The 21,078-nt window shown below is 43.2% G+C and overlaps 1 protein-coding gene across 4 annotated transcripts in view; it reads right to left on the bottom strand.

Annotated features, from left to right (window-relative positions):
- Window positions 1-21,078, bottom strand: part of KCNAB1 (potassium voltage-gated channel subfamily A regulatory beta subunit 1) — a 231,185-nt gene that overhangs the window by 10,858 nt on the left and 199,249 nt on the right. For all 4 annotated transcript variants that reach the window (XM_081139371.1, XM_081139369.1, XM_081139370.1 and 1 more), the window contains exons 9-12: window positions 12,340-12,425; window positions 10,763-10,883; window positions 9,921-10,015; window positions 4,246-4,366 (exon numbers count right to left, since the gene is read on the bottom strand). In XM_081139371.1, coding sequence (XP_080995497.1) covers window positions 4,246-4,366; window positions 9,921-10,015; window positions 10,763-10,883; window positions 12,340-12,425 — 423 coding nt within the window. The remainder of the gene's footprint in view (window positions 1-4,245; window positions 4,367-9,920; window positions 10,016-10,762; window positions 10,884-12,339; window positions 12,426-21,078) is intronic.

Raw genomic sequence — 21,078 nt, 5'->3', positions numbered from 1 at the left:
CGAAGGTTTCTAACTCAGGTCTGGATGGGCCTGAGAATCTGCATTTCTGACATGATGCTGATGCTGCTGATCCAGGGACCACATTTTCTTTTTCTTTTTTTAAATTTTATCAGGGTGATTTTTACATACCGAAAACTTTACCCATTTTGTGTACAATTCAATAAATTTTAGTAAATGTATCAAGTGTGCAACCATCACCATTTTAGATCCAGTTTTAGAACATTTCCATTACCCCAATAAGCTCCTTCATGCCCATTTACAAAGTTAATCCCATTCCTACAGCCCCAGGAAACCACTAATCTACTTTGTACCCTACAGATTTATTGTTTCTGGACATTTCATCTAAACGGAATTATACAATATGGGCCTTGTGTCTGACTTCTCTCACTTAGCAGGTTTGTGAGGTTCATCCACGTTACAGCACGTACCAGTATGTCATTTCTTTTTCTTGCTGAACAGCACTGCACTGTGTGGGTGCAGGCACCACAGCTGAGAATCACTGCTCTGGTTCAGCTCTCCTCTGCCCCCCTTCAGGCCCTCACCATCTCCTGCAAACTCCTTTTCCTCCTCTTGTTTGGATTGCCCCCTCCAGGCTCCACGCCCTGCTCCCCTCAGTTTTCACACATCCAGCAGAGTTTCTCCAGATACAGATCTGACCCTGTCACTTGCCTGGCTAAATGTTCTACGTGTGCCTGATGTGACCCTTGTCCCATGTGATGAACTCCTCACCCTGGCAAACCTTGCTTTCTAGCCCCGCTCTCCAGCTCCTGTCCCCTCACCCCCTGCCTTGAACGCTGTGCTTCAGGAGCACGGAACTGTTTGCAAACCCTCTCCATCCCCTCTGCTCCAGCTGTCTTCTGGACCTGGAATGTCCCTTTGCCTCACAGTATCTACTCATCACTTGAGGTTCCCCACGGGAACTGCCTTCTCCCAGAGTCCTTCCCTGAGTCCAAGGCTGGGTTGGGAGCTGCCAGGCGTTACTTCCCAAACCCCTGGGCCCTGCCCAATTATTTTACCACAACACTGTAGTACAGTGATCTGTTTATTTTTTTGACTCGCCCCTCAGTCTGTGAGATGTGTTTTATTTGAGGTTGGATGCTCAGCACTCAGCCAGGGATCTGCACATAGTAGGCACTTAGTAAATGTTTGTTAAATAAACAGGTGTGAATGATTGATGGATGGAAGAGGGTCTGAGCACCTCTTCTGCCCTCTTCGCACAAGGCCCCGCTGTCAGCTAATACTCTTAAGCTGTTACCATGGCCTTTTAAGGCAATTGCTAAATCTTTCCACATGAGCAAAATAATGCTCTATAAAGGCAACAAGCCAAGTAGTTCAGGGCTTTTTTTTTTTTTTTGGCTGTATTATTTCCTGCACTTGCAACTCTTTTTGATGCTAGTGGAAGGTCTGAGGTCAAAGCAGGGCATGGGGAAAATCACTGCCCATAAACTACTTGGTATCAGCAAGAGCCAATTCCCCACTCTGGCTGTAGGACAGCCCACTGGGCAGTAGCTGGCCAGCAGCAGGGGTAACACATGCAGATGATTCTAGATGATTAGCATCTAACCAAAAGTCACCAAGCTGACAATCCAGAGTGCCTCTTTACCAGCAAGGTGTGAATGCTGCTCCTGTGCTGGTAAATGACATGGGAGCCTCCTACAGTTGGCTTCAAGCAGTTTGCTTCCTGCTGTAGGATTTCCCCTCCCCCACACCCTTCCAGCAGATCAAAGGTAATTTGCTTGGAAATAATTCCTCTCTTGGTTTGAGAGTTCTGTGGTTAAAAACGAAACTACTTGTTTCTAAATAATGAAAAAAAAAAAAAAAAAATGACAGGCAAGATAGACATCTGGGGGCACAGAGGCAGGAAAAGGAAATACAAAGCGTGCTTTAATTTAAACGCAGACTCTGTAGGGAGGGTCTTTTGTGTGTATCTATCATCCAGTGAAAGTCTAAATCTTGTAAAGATACTCACTTTCACCTAAAAACTGTATGTATGACTTTCAAGAGTAAGTGTTTCTCTTTGTGCCCGGTATTCTGACCACATGCCATGGCTAAGGGTAGACAGAATTTTAGGTCCAGGGTGTCTAATTCTTTGCAAAAACAACATCATCATTCTTACCACTACTACAAAGAGCACCCACACTTTGCTTTACATATGTAATTTCCCTTTACTCAACAAGTTTGTAAGATATGTATTGTTACACCCATTTTACAGATGAGAAAATTGACAGCAGGTTAAATAACTTGCTGATGGTCAAATGGCTAATATTTTTACTGTGTTCATTAAAGTTGTAGAGATGCTAACTAATCACATTAAATATATTCTTGGTGGTTTTTTGTTGTTGTTTGAAAGAAAGGATTAAAGCAACAGTCATACATATACTTGGGTAAGTGGTATTCCTCTCCCCACTCCCAACCACCTCCAATTTCCATCTTTCTATGACTGTTAACTGCAACTACCATTTCCCTGTCTTCCAACCTCAGAAGGGTCAAGCTTCTAACAAATATTTTATCACATTATTTGTCTAGAACTTATCTTGAGCTTTTTATCTCATTAGGTCACTGTATCTGATTTGTCCCAATTCCTGCTATTTCCTAATCCTTAGGATTTTTTTCTAGACTGTACATCTAATTTCTTTTCCCACAGTGTTAGGTAGGATAAGGGTCTCAAGGTCTGGACCATTCTTACTAAATGCTATTCTTGCTATATGTTAAAATATAACACCAGTATTTTGCAGACCAGTTGCAAACAGGATGAGTTTGACAAGAACCCATTCCAATCAATAAGTGTAACCAACTGAAATCAACGTGTAATTGACCAAATAGCGTATATAATCATTGGTTAAGCCTCCCTTCCAGAAGACAGAGCTTTGGCTTTGACTCCCTTGTCTCCTTTACTCGCTGTAAGGAAATAAAACTACCTTGTGACAATCACCTCTCATTCTTGAACAGAGCACACTAAGCAGCGAACCCCTTGAGTGTGGTAACAATAGCTACCACATGAATTCTTTTATCTGCAGTTCTTCATTTGTAAAGTGGAGATAATAGCAAATACTCTATTAACGTCTGTAAGATAGGGCTTGTAATAGCATGCACCTCATAGGGTTGTTCTAACCATTAAGGGGACAAGACAGAGGCAGCAAGTGCTTATTACAGAGCCTGGCCAATATCCCCCAGCAAGGGAACTGAAAGTCCAACACCCAGCCACTAGCCATGTGCGCCTATTGAACTCATGAGATGTGGTTAGCCTGAATCCAGATGTGCTGTAGTTGTAAAATACATTGTGGAGTTTTGAAGACTTAGTATGAAAAAAGTGTAAAAGATCTCAGTAACTTTTATATTTAGTACATGTTAAAATGGTAACATGTTGGCTATACTGGATTAAATAAAAATGCCTTAGTAAAATTAATTCACTTATTTCCTTTTCCCCTTTTGAATATGGCCACTAGAACATTTAAAATTAAATATGTGGCTCACACCCAGCTGGCGTGGCTCAGTGGTTGAGCACTGACCCATGAACCAAGAGGTCACTGGTTCGATTCCTGGTCAGGGCACATGCCCAGGTTGCGGGCTCGATCCCCAGTAGGGGGCGTGCAGGAGGCAGCCAATCAATGTTTCTCTCTCATCGACGTTTCTATCTCTCCCTCTCCCTCTATTTCTAAAAAAAAAAAAAATCAATAAAAAACATTTAAAAAAATATGTGCCTCACATTGTAATTCTACTGGACAGTGCTGGTGCCTGTGGTTTTCAGTTGTTACCAGTGACCATGACTTTCACAGTTGAAAGAGCAATTTCAGGGCCCCTCGGAAGGTTCAGGGTGAAGCTGCTCCTCTAGGGTAGGCCTTCCACGCGTCAGTGGCCTTGGGCCTGCCACAGCCCGCTTCTCAGCCTCTCCCCGCCTTCCCTGAACTTCAACAGGACTGAGCCAGAAGAAATGCCGTCCCTACACAGTTCGAGGGCTCTCACTCCCGACACTGGAGGACATGTGCATCTTTACTCACGTGTTCTCATTTGAACTGTGTTACAAGGGAAAGGGAAAGGAAGGAAGAAAAGTTTTTTAGCACGCAGAAAATTCTGGGGAGCTCTGAAAACCTCATCACCGCATCTTAGATGGTGCTAACCAGAAATCTATTCTCCAGACATCAGTCCGCCCTACAATAGAAATTTCATCATGACAGGGGCGTGGGTCACACAGAGAAGACTGTATTTTCTGTGCCCGGCAGGACCCCTCCCTAGTCATTGTCTTACCGACAGCGAGCTGAGGGAGTGTGCAGCCCAGGCGCTCAGCAATTGGGGAGAGGTCTTTCAATTTGTTCTGCTGTTTTCTCCCTTCTTCACTCACAATTCTTTCCTTCAGCCACTGGTAGCACTGGGAATAAAAAAAACATTTAAATGTCAATGTCCGGTAAGGGTTTGGTGTCAAAGATTTGCTACTTCAGTGAAATATAAGAACCTCATCGTGAATTCCTGCCTCTCGCTCACTCTGACCTGTGTGTTTCCTGGGGACAGGATGCTCTTGCCTCCCTGCAAAGAATTGTTCCTCACCGTCTCGCTCCTTGTTTATTGGTTCAAAACAGATTAATTTTGACTAACGTTCACCACTGAAATCCATCAAAAGTTGTTAAAATCCTGACCTAATCAATTACATCGTTTGCTAAGTGGAAGAAATGTTTCTTATTGAGGGAGCCCATTTTTAGAATGCAGCAAAATAAAAAATAAGCATTTACATTTCACCCAGATCTACTACGTTTCCTTTTTGTCAAGAAAGCTGGGCTCCAAGTTTTCTGCTCCAGGAAACCATGGTCATACATTCTTGTTATAACTCTCTTCTGCCCTCCTGCCTCCCATTTACTCCCAGTTATAGATTCTCATAATGGGGCTTTATCGTTCACTCGCTTGCTCCTTCCTAAAGGGGACATGGTATAACTGACAGGAACCGAGCACGTTTAGAAATTTTTCGAGTCGATAAATACTTTCCCAAATGTGTATTACCTTTTCTGTACTGAAACTTAAAAAGGTAAGGAACCTCAAGATGGGAAACTGTTCTTGAAACCTATGAGAAGTGACCGACTCTGATCTATAGATTCCAAAGCGTTGAGGAAAGCCTCGTTTCCTAAGTATAAGGAGAAAAATCTTTTAGAACTTCTCAGTGGCCTACTCTCCAGAAGGTTCTGCTCTTACTGTGACACAGGGAAGCGAGAGACTCTTCCGTACAGAGCTATTAAGTTGCAACACCCAAAGGAAAAGAATATTTGTAAGAGTCGGTTAGTCTGTTTTCGTGAAAATAATAAAAACCATCCCACTATGTGGCCATGTGGACTTTCTCCATCATGTGCATTTGCGACACAGTTGCCACCACAGACCTTTACCTTCCCAAAGGCAGCAGCAGAAAGCTCGGCGATTGTCACAGACACTCCGCCCACAGGATTTCAATGGACAGCTGGCTTTTGTTTTTTAAGTATTTTTTTTGTAAGTCTAAGACAGTATTTTCAAAGAAAAGGGTAACCACATTATGTTTTATTACGATTTTGGGGAATGGTTTTGCAGATGTGAAAAAGAGAAAGGACAAGCCACCCCAGTTCTGTTTGCCTCCTACATCTCAAAGGCTTAGTTAGGGTCTGGCTCCTCACTTGAGACTTTGTTTAGGGAGATGGCTAAGAGTTTTCCCAGCCTCAGCTCTGGGAAACCTCAGCTTCTTCCAGGAAGAAGGGTGGCCTGGAGACCACGCTGGTGCCAGCTGTGATGAAGTGGAAGTTATGACAATGAACATGCGACGGAGGCCCAGCAACCTTCCCTGAGCAGGGCGCTGGGTATGTCAGAGAGCCCCTGAACTTTTGCTGTCCCCAAGGAGAAAAACATCACTAATCCTCACTTTCATAACATCTTTCAGGGGACTAGTCTCTTTGAATATTATTAAAATTTTAAAAAGGTTGAAGACCAATAACCAAATGCTTTTTGAACTATTATTTTTTATTATAACTAAGTGTTATAATAAAAGTCACTCTCTTCACCCTCAACACTATAAATCTCATTGTTGCCTCAATCATTGGAAAATAAGCAGGTTAGGGTTTTTTAAAAAGTAGATGCGTAGTATTTATATTGCTTTCCTCATACCAAAGGAATCTGAGAAACCAGCCAGGACCCCACAGAGTAAAACTAGATCTCTTCAACTTTTCAGGGTGAGCATCCCCACCTTCACGCAGTACAGCTTTGCTGGCAGTCCTACGTGAGGCCACAGTGCTTGTGGGTTCCCCATTGTTTCATAATTCACTCCTTCGCATGTCTGTCTCTCGAACAAGTCCCCAAGTTACTCCTTGAGGATCCCCGCAGTCCCATTCATCCTGGAGACCTTAGCACTCAGCACAGAATAGACACTTAGAAACTATTTGCCAAAGGAACCACTGAAAGAGATTTTCCCCACAGATGGCTTTTATACATAAGTCATAGTATTCTCTAAAGTTTTCCTAAAGCCCATTGCTTTGCTGTCTTCCAATGCTGGGACTGTGATCTCTTTTTTCTCGGGTTACATGGCTTTAAGGAGGTAAGCCTGCAGTCACTAGCTTTCCTGCTCCTGGCCTCATAGAGAAAGCCTGTTTGCAGGAGAAGATGACGCCCCAACGCAGAGAGAAACAGGAGACAGTCCTGACAACATGCAAGTCATGGATGCATTCACCCCTGAGGCTACCTCCACTCACCCTTCCCAAGAAGGCCTATGTGTTCCCCTACTTGGATTAAATTAGTTTGAAATGAATTCTATTGCCTGCAATCAGAGGATCCTAAGACTGTAAGAAGTGTTTATGGGATAATAGAGGAAGATGCAAATAGCTCAGTTTTATAAAGTGAGGACAGGCTTCACAGAGGGAAGACAACCCAGCTTTGTCCTTGGAGACGAGGAGCCCTTCCACAGCAGCATGAAAGGAAGGACATTTCTGGGAGGCAAGTGTCCAGTGCATTCGGGTGGAAAATAAAAAGCATGATTGGGGAGGGACAGGAACAGAAAAATGAGTCCAACTTAGATCCCAAGGCGATTTCCTTGAATGCTTTTCTGTGGGGTTCAGGTTTTGTCCTCTAAGCAACGACTGGGGAGTCTTTAAAGGATTTTAAGCAGGGTTATTATATGGCCAGATTAATTGTTTAGAAAGAGAACTGGTCACAGCAGTGGGTAGTTGAGAAAAGGGGGGTGGGGTCAGAGTCTAGTTAGGAGGTTACTGCAGCAAACCAGGTAAGAAACGATGGAGATCTGAACAAGGACGGTGCAGGGCGTGGAGGGTCAGGATGTGGACTGGAGGGCGGCTGCCCCACTGGACAGGAGCGAGGGAAGAGAGGAGGCAGCCTGAGATCATGCCCTGGCTTCTGCCTGGGATGACCAAGTGGGCGGGTGGGGGCCCGGTCAGCCAGGAGGGAAGGGCAGGTTTGGGGGGAGAGAGGATAGATTCCACCAGGCACCACTGATGCCCCTGGGACAGCCACTTGAAGGTATCTAATAGACACAAGAAGCAGCGGTGTTTAGCTCAGCAGTGAACTCAGAGCTGATGATACTGATTTACAAGTTATTGTTACAACGGTGGGCCAGATGCAGCCTCCCGCAACCCCCCTGGGTAGTATTACTTTCTAAAAGATAGGTATTTTTCACTCGGGGTTCATTTATTCCTCAAATACAGTCCAATATTTACAACAGACATAAAATATTAGCATCTTTATTTTATTGGTGTATCTTACAACGGCCAGTGTGAAACACCAGTCATTTATTCTACTTTGGGAGCAAGGGGTATGTGAAAGTTGCCAACCCATTTTGTCTACTGGGCTAGGTCTGTATCTTAAAAAAAAAATGTTTGTTTTTGCTTTTTCCTATTAGCATTCTCACTCCCTCCTAAAGTTGTCCAGATCCTTGCTTTTTCTTCTTTCTCTCTTTCTTTAGTTGCTGTGCTCAAGAGGCCTTCCTAGGCGCACATGTATTAGTCGGGAAAACACTCAGGCTGGCGATTTAGGAAGCGCCAACAGCTCTGGAACTAAAAAAGCCTGCTTGGCGATTGGCTGCCTTTCACCTGTTGAGAGCCCTTAATGTTTACTGTTAAGGATGTTTCAAAATAGGCATTGAGTTGATTTTGTAAAAGCCAAAACCAGAAACCTTTTCTGAGCTGCTTTTGGGCTTAGCACTTCAAATATATTCTATCCTTTTTGTTCTTTCCCCTTTTGTTGGTGCAGTTGTGAAAGTTTTTTCTCCAGCTGCCTGTAAGCTTTCCCAAACAATGGCGGAGGTTAACCAACCACACACCCCAAATACAGGGTAGCTGTGTCTTCCTTCTTTAAAAAACTGGGTTTGAGGGAGTTAAACCGAGAGCCAGGAGACCTGGGTTCTCATAGCAGCCTTCTCTATTAGGAGTTTCTGCTCTCGGATTGGCATCTCACCTCTTTGTGCTCAGTTCCTACATCTGGAAAAGGTCTCATAAGGATAGTCCAAGAACAAATACCCAACATACATGTGGAAGTACTGTAAGTTTTTCAGAATATCTCTGAAAGAGTGTAAGGCAACATGCTTAGCTACAACTGACTAAATGTCACCTGTACCCATTTATCTTTGTGAGGGTAAAGGGAGATGAATGAAAACTCTTCGCCTAGTGTGTAGCACATAGCAGGTGCTCAGTAAAATTGCAATTTCCAGTGCTTGCCTTCCTTCTTCACTCTCTCCTTGCCTTTTATACCTTCTTCCCCAAAATGCTTTTTAGTTTTTTCTTTGCTGACTTATTCAGACTTGGTTCAATTTCCGGAAGCAAGACCATATTTAATATTCTAGGATAATTATATTCATGATAATGCAAAGCTAGAAATAGGACCATGTCACCATGCTTATATTGTATTATATTATTTTAGAAAACAAACAAGCGAATAGGTCACCTGTTACAGGCAAAAAGGAAAGTGATAGCCTTGAGAAGATTCTGATCAGGGAAGCACATGGCATCCCTGCCACACTGATTAAAGGGCTGGTGGTTTGGGCCTAACTTGAACTGATCTCCCACTAAATTTGTGCTGATGGTGGCAAGAGGCTTTCAGACTTATGCTTCCTCTTAGGAGCCTTTGGCTTGTCTGAATTTTGAAAATGCCTATATTCTCTCTCCCCTGGTATTATGGAGTAATTTGTGATTCTAATGTTATTACACATTCTGTTTTTAAAAACAGACATGTTGTTATTAATAAGGAGAGATGTTTGGCGTACCCTCCAATAAATTAATCATCGAGACGTTCTGAATGGAGGAAATTTTATGTCAGTGATCTTGAATATCTTTAGGCTTCAGAAAAGAATTTAAACTAAGAGACTTAGCAGCCAGAGTTGATCTCTGAATGCCAGCCTTGAGCCCCAGTGACAGAGGCTTGGCTGTGTTTCTGTTTTCTGAATCCTCCCTCCCTCCACCCCACACAGTAAAAAATGTCAACCAACCTCAAACCGTGCTCAGTTACAACCGGTTTGTCCCATATGGATTCAATTTCTGTGGCTTAAATTTTGTTTTGCTAAGAAAAGTAAAATTAGATCCTCTTATATAGAAAAGGGATTTTATATTTCATCAGTTTCAAAGGAGAAATGAAAGGCCGATTTTAACATAAGAATAAATAACTGTAGGGATTTGAGCTCGAGTTATCCAACCAGGTCATTGGGCATTTCCCCCCAGTCCTCAGAGGAGGAGAATTTTCTGTGCAGGCAGATTATGAAGGGCTGACTGATGCTTGGCCAAGAGCAGAGACCTCTGGCAGGCTCAGGGCTCAGGGCTCAGGGCTCAGGGCTCAGGGGAGCCTGCCAGGGGGCATCTGCCGGCCAAGGCCATGGTCTACATGAGCTGGAAGCCACAGGCTGCTACAGAGCTGTTCTGCTCCGCCCTTTCCCTCCCTCTCCCATCCCCAGGCTCTTTTCTAGAGGTGGAGGGAAATACCTTCAGAGAAGCCCTGGAGCTTTCAGGCACCCCATTTCCGTATTTTCCTGAGATGATTCCACAGGCAAGTGGAGACCAGGTCATTGCTCCAACTCCTGCAGAAGAAAAACAGCTTAAAATGTTGCTTGTTGCGAACTGGGATCAAAAGTGTGGGCGTGTTTCAGCAGGACTTGGTTAGTTATGAGAAAAAGCCAGACATAAAGAGTTCATACCAGCACACATCTTTCTATTAAAATTTAGGCATTTACAAACCATGCTTCATTTTTATAAACCAATTAAACGTGCACAGTCAGTTATAGGGAGTGGGCCATGTAAACCAGCCTGAAAATGTGGCTCATTCACGTTTTTCTGATGTCTGAAATTCTTGTGTATATGTTGCGTATGTATTTCCCCGCCTCTTATTGAAATCAGTATTTCTACCTACACAAACATGTAATGCCTCACTTGTGAGTTGTCCTTGAATTCCCCTCCTGACTCAGTTCCAGGCACAGAGTGGGAGGTATAGATGTAGAAATCCATATATTTTTGGAGAGGCAGTCATAATTCCCTCGAGGATGCATGTGTTGGCTACAGCAAGCACCCTGTGAAAAATGAGTTTATTCATGGTTTTTTCCCTTCATTCTGTATGCACTTTTTGAAGACCTACTGAGTACAGCTTGTGCGCCAGTCACAATGTGCACCTCTGCTGCAGCTAACCTCGATTCTTCCAGTCTCTGGAATGCATAGCTCTTACATCCCTGTATTAATGGGGAACATTTAGGAAGGTATTTCAGTAGTTCTTTTTTTCCTAGATCACTGGGCCTCCTATGGTTAAAAATAATCAGTAAATTTGTGAAGATTACCTATTTTATGGTAGAGCTCTGGTAGTTGAACTTCCACTTTCTCTCTCTGGAAAAGATGGTACTCGGCCTGTTCACAGACTGGAGGGATCATATTGAACTGTCTTGCTACAGAATAGGCTTCCTAGGGAGAGAGAAGATTGCAGCTGGATTTATACTGATGGAAAGTAAGCCTGCCCTGTGGTTCATATGCATGAGAAATGTTTGTTTTCGTGAAATCAATACAAATCAAGAAACAGGGAGGATGCCAAATAGTAGGCAAAGTTATGACCAGCAGTTTCACCATGAGCAACAGCTTCTTATGCAAGAAATCCTTACTATCTTTCAGGAGGGTTTGGGCTGAGGAAAGCCCAGGGCAAGTCAGTCCACATGTGAATTATGGACAAAGATAAAGTAAATGCAGTTTGATGATTTTTAGGTTTCTAAAGAAATGAAACAGACTCATAATCTACAAATAATCTGTAATTAGCATGTGATAAAAAGCATAGTTATTTAATAGAGTTTCAAAAGAAAACAAGACTATTGTATTCATATATCTCATTAGCTAAGAAATTCAATTTACTCTCCTGCTGCCAAAAAATACGCTAAAACACGATTCCTGTCAGAGACCTGCACCCTCCCCGTTGTGTTCTGGGCTGATGACATCCAGCCCCCATATCTCTCTCTACAATGATGGACTTGATCACAGAATTCTAGTGTCACAGCGACTGGGAGGAAAGATTGCAAGAGGTGTTGCGATTTACACATGGCATCTGAGAAACAACACAGGCATACCTCGGAGGCATTGCAGGGTTAGTTCCAGACCACTGCAATACTGTGACTATTGCAATAAGGAGAGTCACATGAATTTTATGGCTTCTCAGTGCATATAAGTTATGTTCACACTATGCTGTAGTCCAGCGATTTTCAACCTTTTTCATCTCATGGCACACAAACTAATTATTAAAATTCTGCGGCACACCAAAAAATAAATTTTTTGCCGATCTGACAAAAGAAGAGGTATAATTTTGATTCATTTACACTGGATGGCTTGTGTTGGCTGTTGTCATTTTTGTATTTGACAGTCTAAGGGAAAAGAGGTCAGTGCCCTTGGCTAAATAGTCAGGTATTGCATGTTTAAAAATTCTCACAGCACACCAGTGGTCTGCCCGGCACACCAGTTGAAAATTGCTGCTGTAGTCTATTAAGTGCACTGTAGCATTATGTCTAAAAAAACAATGTACATACCTTAATTAAAAAATAATTTACTGCTAAAAATGCTAACCATCACCTGAGCCTTCACCTAGCAAGAGGTAATCTTTTTGCTGGAGAGGATAACATCGAAGATCACTGATCACAGGTCACCATAACAAATATAATAATAGTGGAAAAGTTTGAAATATTGTGAGGGTTTCCAAAATGTGACACAAAGACACAAAGTGAGCAAATGATGTCGGAAAAACGGCACCAACAGACTTGCTTGTTGCAGGGTTGCCACGAATCTTCAATTTGTAAAAAACAGTATCTGTGAAGAGCAGTAAAGTGCAATAATACCTGTAATAAGAGGCTCCACGGCCATTTAAAAATAGAAGTGAAATTACCATGATCTCCATGGCGCTCCACCGCGAAGTTCCCCAGTACATGGCCATTCCTTGGTTTATCACGTGTGTCATAGCTCGAACAATTTCTATGGAAAGCCAAACAGAGAGCATTTCATGAGTTTCTCTACTTTTCAAAGTCATGTGGTCTTTGTTTTTTGTTTTTTCCTGCCCAAAGCTTAGAAGTTTAATCCAAATATTTGTTTGATTAATAGAATTGCTTTGACAGTGGTGAAAACATAATAGTCTACCATGAAATATTGATGGCGTGGAGGCTGGTGGTACTTTTGGGTAAATTGACTTTCCATTTCCATTTGCAGCCACAACACTGAATGATATTAAGAACATAATGAGCACTTGAAGTTCTTCCTTTCCTTTTATTCCTTCATGGTTCCTGACCTGATGAAAGAACACACGATTCTCCTCCTTCAGAACCTGGGTACTTCGCTCACTAAAGTGAGAAGTAAGAGAAAGCACTTGTTTTGACTCTGTAGGATGTAAGGTCACCGAGGATAGAAGGCCTGCCTTTGTGTGTTGGATTCGCTGAGCTGGGCCTCACGCTGGGTGGCTATATAATAGAGATGACTCAACAACAATGTATTTAGCAGAAAGTTAAACATATTAAATGCTGAGCAAACAGCTGAAGCAAGGGTGGCTCCCAGCCCACAATGTCAGCCCTTGTTCTTGACCACTTTGAACTGAACTTTATTCTAAGACCCCGTAGGAATGAATTTCACTGGGGGGGTGGTGCTGTTTGCGGCCCCACCCAGTTTGTTTATCAGCTTGACATCACATTTCCTAAACGGGGCAAAGAATCCCTTTTCCCAGAGAGGTGGAGCCGAGCTAATCCTCTTGGCTCCAGCCAGACGTGATGCAGGGCCAGGGAGCATGCAGAGCCTCAAGTTCAACTGAATGAAAAGTCAATCACCCTGGTTTTCTTCTACAAAGCAGCTCAGCCAAACGCCCAGGGTGCTAGGTCAACTGGCATTTTCAAGGGGCTGCAGATCTTAGCTTTTCTGTGTCCCACAAACACCTGTGAATACCTGTGGATTAAATGTCCTTCAGAAGAACCAAATCCTGGTCTCAGAGTCGAGCTGAGGTGGATGTATTCTTATTTTACTTCTCACAAGCAGCACTGTCTAAATTGGCAGTGGACAGGATTTGGAACGAGACAGCAGGGTTAGGGTCTTAGCGTCCTTGCTTGGTTTATGGAAACGCTTTTAAATTGCCTTTGGTTTCCTTCTTTGGAAGATGAGAATGCTTTTATTCACCATTTCTACCCAACAGGCTTGTAAGCAAATTGTACTAACTCAGCAACGGAAACTAGGAAGTTTATTCTCTCTCTGTAAAGCAAGAGTGATATGAAACATTTTTCTTTCCTTTTATTATGCAAATGGATGATAAACATTTCTGAAGGTTGAAAGCCAGTTTTAAAATTTCTGCCCCAGAAGTATTCTTTCTCTTTGGGCACCTCCATCCGTGCGGAGCCCCCTGTCCTTTGTCATCCTGTTTCACTCAGAGCTGAGGCGTTGGCTCAATCGATGGTATTTATTAAGTGTCTGCTGCTCTGGGTGCTGGGGTATTGTGGTGAATGGAACATACTGGTGAACACTGATGAGGTTCGCAGAGAATAAGTGAACCCGAGACGCTCCCGTCTCCAGTCTGTAATGCGTAAGAGGAGCAGGACACGGTGCCGAGGCTGGGCCGCAAGGCAGTGGCTGAGGCCTTGGCCAGAGCAATTGAAGCGGAGCGGGGGCTGCGAGTCTCCTTTATTCACTTATTTAACACGCACGGATTAAAAGCCCAGTATTTGTCAGGCACTGTGCCAATTGCTGGGTTCATCTATGAGTAGAACAGACACAAAGCTCCTGGACTCAGAGAGTGTAGAGTCGGGTGGGGAAGATGGACATGTAAACAAGCACGTACTTAGAAATGTGAAACATTATGAAGTAAACAAATAGGGGAGAGAGGGAATGAGAGGAAAGACCTTCTTGGTTAGGTCAAGGAAGGTCTCCCTGAGGAGTAACATACAAACAAAAAGGAGCCAGCCATGGTAAGAACAGGGGAAGCACCTTTTCTAGGCAAATGGAACAGCACATGCAAAGGCCCTGAGGCACAGCCTAGCGAGCGGCAGCAATCGGAAGGAAGCCACTGCGCAGGAGTCTAGTAAGCAAGGAGGGCAGAGGTACAAGGTAAAGCTGGCGGGGGACAAACCGCGCTATTTGCATGTCATTCCAAGTTTAACGGGCAGTCACTAACATGTTTTAGGTGAGGGAACAACAGGACGCGTTTATGTTTCAGAACGCTCTCTGTGCATGGGGAACCACAGGGGGAGGACTGCAGGGAGCAGGAAGATCTCTCGAAAGGTATTGCAGTATTCCAGGCAGGAGATGAAGGTGGCTTGGAATAGGGTGGTGGAGTAGAGACATGGATGGATTCAAACAGATTTCAGAGGCAGAATCCATAAGATTTGCAGATGAACCAAATGAGGCAAGTAAGGGAAAGGTAGGAATCAAGGCAATGTCCCAGTTATCTGGCCACTTAGAATGATGAAGAGGACTGAGGGAAGGACAAGTTTTGGGGGGGGTGGGAATCAAGGGTTCCTCTTTGGACATGAAAAAAAATAGAGATGCCTATGAGATACTAAAGGGGAGATGTCATATAAAGATAGTTGAATGAAGACACAGTAAGTAGCGTGGGCTGGAGGTGACATATTTATTAGTTACCAGTCTATTAATTGTACTTAAATTCATGGAAGTGGGTGAGACTATGTAAGGAGAGTCTGCAGAGGGAAAAGAGATGAGGTTCTAAGAGCCAGCCCAGAGGCGGGAGAGAGGACACTGCGGGGTCAGGGTCATCAGCAACCAGAGGGGCAGGGAGGAAGCCGGAGGGGGAGCTGTTTCAGGATCAAGAGCAGGGAATGCTTCGAGAAGAAGCTGTGCCAACACACTGGAACACCGTGAACATGTAAGTCAGAAGGGCCCCACATAGTGTCCATTGGACTTGGCCACACGACAGGGAGGTCACTGAAGAGCATGAGAAGAGCAGTTTCAATGTCGGCGGTGTGAGAAGATCAAGGCCAGGCTGGCCCGATGGAAGAATGGGCGTGGGAAAGGGGCGGCTTTAGCGACAACCTGGGTAGGCTGAGTTTGGAAGTGAATGGAGCAGAGAAATAGGGCGGTAGCTGAACGGGTCTTTAGGGTCAAAGGCGAGTTTTATTTTGAAGATGTAAGATGTAAGAGTAAGCCCGCATGTTGTTGGAAGTGATCTAAAAAGAGGAGTTATTGCCTGGCCGGGCGTGGCTCAGCGGTTAGCATCGACCTAGGATCCAGGAGATCGCGGTTCGATTCCCAGTCGGGGCACATGCCCGGGTTGCGGCTCGATCCCCAGTCGGGGGCGTGCAGGAGGCAGCCGGTCAGTGACTCTCATCATTGATGTTTCTATCTCTCTCTCCCTCTCCCTTCCTCTCTCTGAAGTCAATAAAGAGATATTTAAAAAGAAAAAAAAAAGTTATTGATGATACGGGATGAGGGTTGGGGTGAAAGGAGGGAGGGGAGACTTGTAAAATCGAGATGGGGAGGGCCAAGTCGGGTGGGAAGGACACTTCTGTCAAGATGGTGGGACCCGGGAGTTTTGTGGAACTCGTGGCGGGAAGACAAGGGAGCTCCTGCTCAATGAATTCTATTCTCAGTGAACTGTCAGTCAGGTGAAAAGAGGTGGGCGTGAGAAGTGAGGAAAAGGGGAGAACAAATAGCTCTGACGAGGCAGAGCCCATACAAGACGCCCGGAGCCCGGTACTTCGCCCGGTCATGCCCGTCTCCCTGACTGTCTGGCCTCTGACCCTGCAGGGATGAGCTGGAGGACTGTTGAAAGGAGAACTCCAGGAGTCCTTTTTTCTTTGTCAGAAGCAAAATAGTTATCCCTGAGAACAACCTATAATGAAAATAGTACTGCAAGATTTGCAGTTGGGTTTGATTGATCGCAGTATCACAATGTGCAAAAGAACCAAAGGAAAACACAAACTGTAAAATGAACCATGTGAACAAAGCCAGCTTTCTCTCTTCTTCTCGCCCTGCTGATACTGGAGGAGGGCACCTCTCACCAAGTTCCGAGAAAAAGGGTGTCTTTAGAACCACATCAACTGACAACATCACAAGCTACCCCTAAAATTATTTAAAAATTGAATGTATAGAAAGAAAAGGCCCAGGGCCCTAATTTTCAGTTCAATACCATTTGTGGTAAACTCTTTAATCCAGGAGTTCTAATCCTGGAGGAGGCTGCAGGGAGAAATTATGGGAGAACTGAAAGGTCGCAGTTGGAGATTCATGCTGCCAGAAAATAAAATTTAATTTAATACTCATTAATTTTTTTTTTTTAATGCCAGAGAAAAATCCCCAAGTGTTTGGCTTACAGGAAATCGCCATACTGACGGCTGGGGTGGGTTTTTACTGATTCTACTACTTAAGGACACTAGAGGGCAGCATTGTTAAGAAAAACAATTAACTCAGTCTATAAATGCTGTTGTTTTTCTGGTGTATCATGGAAAAAATGCATTTTAAAAGCACCTAGTCAGAGCATCGATTCTGAGTGGGGAGGACATTAGGAAGATCATTTAGTGCTTTGCATCCACCTGCCTCCTGGAAGGAACACACCCGCAAACTGATGAAATGCGGCGCCCCGGGGCTGAATGTGACTACCTCGCTCTTCTGGGAAGCTCTAAACTTCCTCCCACATTTCCTTCCTTCAGGCTATAATTTAGCCTTTAATTTAGTTATTTGCTTTAGTAGATATGTAAACAGATAGTCACTATGACATGCACTCACACACACACTGGTATGAATCAGGATCACCTGAGGAATCTGATGAAAATGCAGAGGTCCAGGTCCTAGCCGACTTCAATGAGCCTGGCCTTTGTGTTACTTTCATTAGCTCTCAGGTCTCCAGGTTTGAGAAACACCGTCTAAACTACTGAAAAACTTTGTGAACTCTTCCCTGTGCACTCCTTTCCGAGTTGAAACAATCCTGCGGATTCTTTCACCCGCAGGCCACAGGCAGTGCTCGCCCCATTCCGAGCCCTCAGCACACAGCTGGCTGCTGCAAGGCCACAAGTGCATCTTGCTTCCCTGAGGATTCCATTTCCCCATCTCTAAAGTGAGGATGATATTGATCCCGTGGAATCTTTCAAAGCCTGACTTGGGATAATGTGTGTAGACCAATCTGTGAATCTAAAAGAGTAACACAAACTGTGTAACAGGGAAGCAGGATGTGGCCCTGGTGGTTTCTTCTCAAATAGGCTCAGATTCTAACATCTTAGTTACAAAAAAATAAGTTGACATTCTTCTTTTAGTGATATAGGTCATCTATATTTTAAAATATGTATTTTATGTTAAAGGCCCTAATAACACTATTAATTTTGAGTGAAAAAAATTAATTTGTTGATAAATATATTTTTAAAAATTTACTCTATGCAAAAAAAAAGTTGCTCATAGTAAACTGTTTTTTTTTCTTTTTTTAAAATCTTTATTGTTGAAAATATTTTTTCCCCTTTTTGCCCCCATTGATCCCCTCCACCCCGTATCCACCCCACCCCCAGGCCTTCCCCATACTAGTGGCTATGTCCATGGGTTAAGCTTATAAACATATAAGTTCTTTCAGTAATCTCTCCCCACCCAGTCCCCACTCCCCATCTTCCCTCTGAGATTCCTCAGTCTGTTCCATGCTTCTGTGTCTCTGGATCCACTTTGTTCATCAGTTTATTTTGTCATAGTAAACTTTTGTTCATGGGAAACATTCCCTAGAACTTTGAGAGTTATAAGCAAATAGTTATACTGCGTGAACAATAAACCATAAGGACTGAAGATATAGATATGCAGAAATTTGTGTTTTGATCAAATAAAATGTCCTCAAGTTCATCTGGCCAGAGAGACACAAAATACTAAAAACAAAAGAAACCTCAGAGCTATTCCAGCGCAGTTTCTTCTTACTCGAGAGGAGAAAACATAGGCTAGGAGTTCATTGTTATAAGGCATAATCAAAAGCTTGAATATTATTAATAATTAAAGATATCTCAAACATGCCTACAAAATGCTGAGAGTGGATACACAATATAACAATTGTACTAGAGAGTGCAACTCTGTGACTTTGTTCTATATTTTCCAAGTCTCTGTAAATGTGTGTGTCAGACTTTTATAATCTAAAAAAGAAAGAAGTTCCCTAACAAGCAAAGGCGCCACTTTAATACATTAACTTGTCATAGGTTAATTCACAAATATTAGGTTTAACCTATAAATTGCTATCTTTAGAGGTCAGAAATGGTTGACTGTTGACTGTGTCATTCATGCAGTTCAACCTCACTGCTAGCAGAACCTTTCCTTTTTTAAAAATTTATCTTTATTGTTGAAATTATTACAAATATCTCCCTTCTGATGAATCCCCCCAATGACCCCCTCCACCCTACATCCTGGCCCTCAGGCCATTTTAAGAGGAGAGGAGTGTGGTGTCGGCCTGGGCACTGGTAGAACTCAGAGACTTGGTTTCATCAGAGGAGTTGCTGTGAACACTAATAAAATCTAGGTCTAGACCTGGGTGCAATTTTTACTCCAAACCAGCTGATTGCTTTTTACTTTTCTAACTTGACTTGTTTACTTCAGAAGCCTGTGGTGGTGCTGGCTTAGAATCCTGCCTCTTTGTGGCTTAGAGGTTCCTTCTCGGTTCTTTATCAGTCTTTTGATCTTGGCTTCGGAGGGCCCTCCCTCAGCGCTCAGCTGAGTGTCTGGAGATGGAGGACCTCCCTTCGTCATAGGAAGGAAACTCAGACCCAGAAATGAAGCGGCACCATGTTCAGCCTTAAAGGCTTGCTGGCTGCCTGAGGAAAGCCTGGCTTCATTTACCTTGCAGAGTACGCAGCGCGATTTAGGAGACATTTATGCCCCATCAGTCACTAACTCGGGCACATGGCTCAGCCTTCCTGGATCTCAGTTTCTTCAACACAAATGAGCAGATTGATATTAATTGAGCACATAAGAAATCTTTATAATAGCTGCTTAGATGGGTTATATTTTAACCCCCATTTTATTGATGAAGAAACTGAGGCTCAGAAAAATAGTCACTTAGGCAAGTTCTCAGGAGACAGTCTATAAGGCCACTTCTGGCTCTGAAGTTCCGTGACTGGTCATCTTGGAAGGCTTTGCATGTAGTTCACTGTGGGAGAAGGTGGGTTGGGGTCATAAAAATAATGATATTTACTTCATTGATCCCATTGTGTATTTGTGGATGTGTGATGCCTTGTGTGTGGTTATATCCATCCCTTTGCATTTAATACGCCAGTGGCTATAGTTTATGATGTGTTTGAATGACAACAAATGTGAGTGATCTTTTTGCTTCCTTGAAGAAAGACCTCAAATGTGATGACTCTTTAAAAAAGAGAGCCAAAAGAGGGCTTGTGTCAGCATCTGACCTGTTGAAGTTGAGAGAAAGTGATCTTCACAAAATACTCCTTTACAAGAAATAGCTTTCTAGGTCAGGGTGTCGGCCAAAATGACTCTGGGTCAGGACAGCCCAGATTCGAGAGACTAGAAAGGGATACATGCGGAGCTTTATGTCTACAAGGACAACGCCCTGTCCTCACCCTCCAGCTCCCCCGAGAGAACCCTCCCTAAAAGGCATGTGGTCTCTACCTCTCTGCTCTGCCACACAGGGACTTATACCCTCGTCTGAGAAGCTAAAATTGTATCATCAGTGGATTGTAGGAATCTATGTTGGCATCCTGGGGTTTCCTTTGACAATGTTACTGTTCAGTTTTTTAAAGTGTGGACATAGGTTTTCTCCTGATATGGGACATCTCTCTGACATAAATGAGAAAATTAATTTTGGAAAAAGATTCTTTCCTTCTAAAGTTTTTGAAGTTTGCTCTTGTCAATTAAGCCCACAAATTTTATCATAGAATATGGCTGTTTTCTTTTGTTTGGGCTGCTATAACAAAAATACCATAGGTGACTTAAACAGCAAACATTAATTTCTCACAGTCCGGAGGCTGGGAAGTCCAAGATCAAGGTGCTGGCAGATTCACTGTCTGGTGAGAGCCCTCTTCCTAGTTCGTACACAGCTTCTCATGGTGTCCTCACTTGGTGGAAGGGGTGAGGGAGCTCTCTGGGGTCTCTTTTATAAGCACATTAACGTCATTCATGAGGGCTCTACCCTCATGACCGAGTCTTATCACATTGGGGATTTGATTTTAACATAGGAATTTTGGGGGGACACATTCAGTCTATAGCAATGACCTAGAAAATTTTCAAAGCAGGTGTTAACAGTTGTTGATCTTCGCCATAGATGACATTCCCATGAACACCTGGTTTTGAATGACCTAATTTTTCTCAGTGAATGTACCAGGCTGAATAATCTACAGAATATATGCAGAAATAAATGAGGAAATTAACCTGTGGCATAGGTTTATTTGATAGAATAAATTTATTTGATAGACCAATTATGGTGGAAGGTACTCTGGTATATGACAGTAAAACCTATCAGTAAGACATAGAAAGATATGATAGAGATTATAAATACCTCTCATTTAGCCATAATATATAAAAGACCTAAAGATGACATCTTTGAGAGCTATTAGCTTTTTATCTTCTGATTCTCTTGCCTTTGGGCCGCAGGTTTTTTTATTAGAAATGAGGATGTCTCATACTTCTTGGTGTATCAATGGGATTTTGGATTTTTTTTAATGGAATAAGTTATTGA

Source organism: Miniopterus schreibersii, assembly GCF_964146895.1.
Source record: "Miniopterus schreibersii genome assembly, chromosome: 5".
NCBI classification, from domain to species: Eukaryota; Metazoa; Chordata; class Mammalia; order Chiroptera; family Miniopteridae; genus Miniopterus; species Miniopterus schreibersii.
This window is presented reverse-complemented; position numbering and strand designations above follow the sequence as displayed.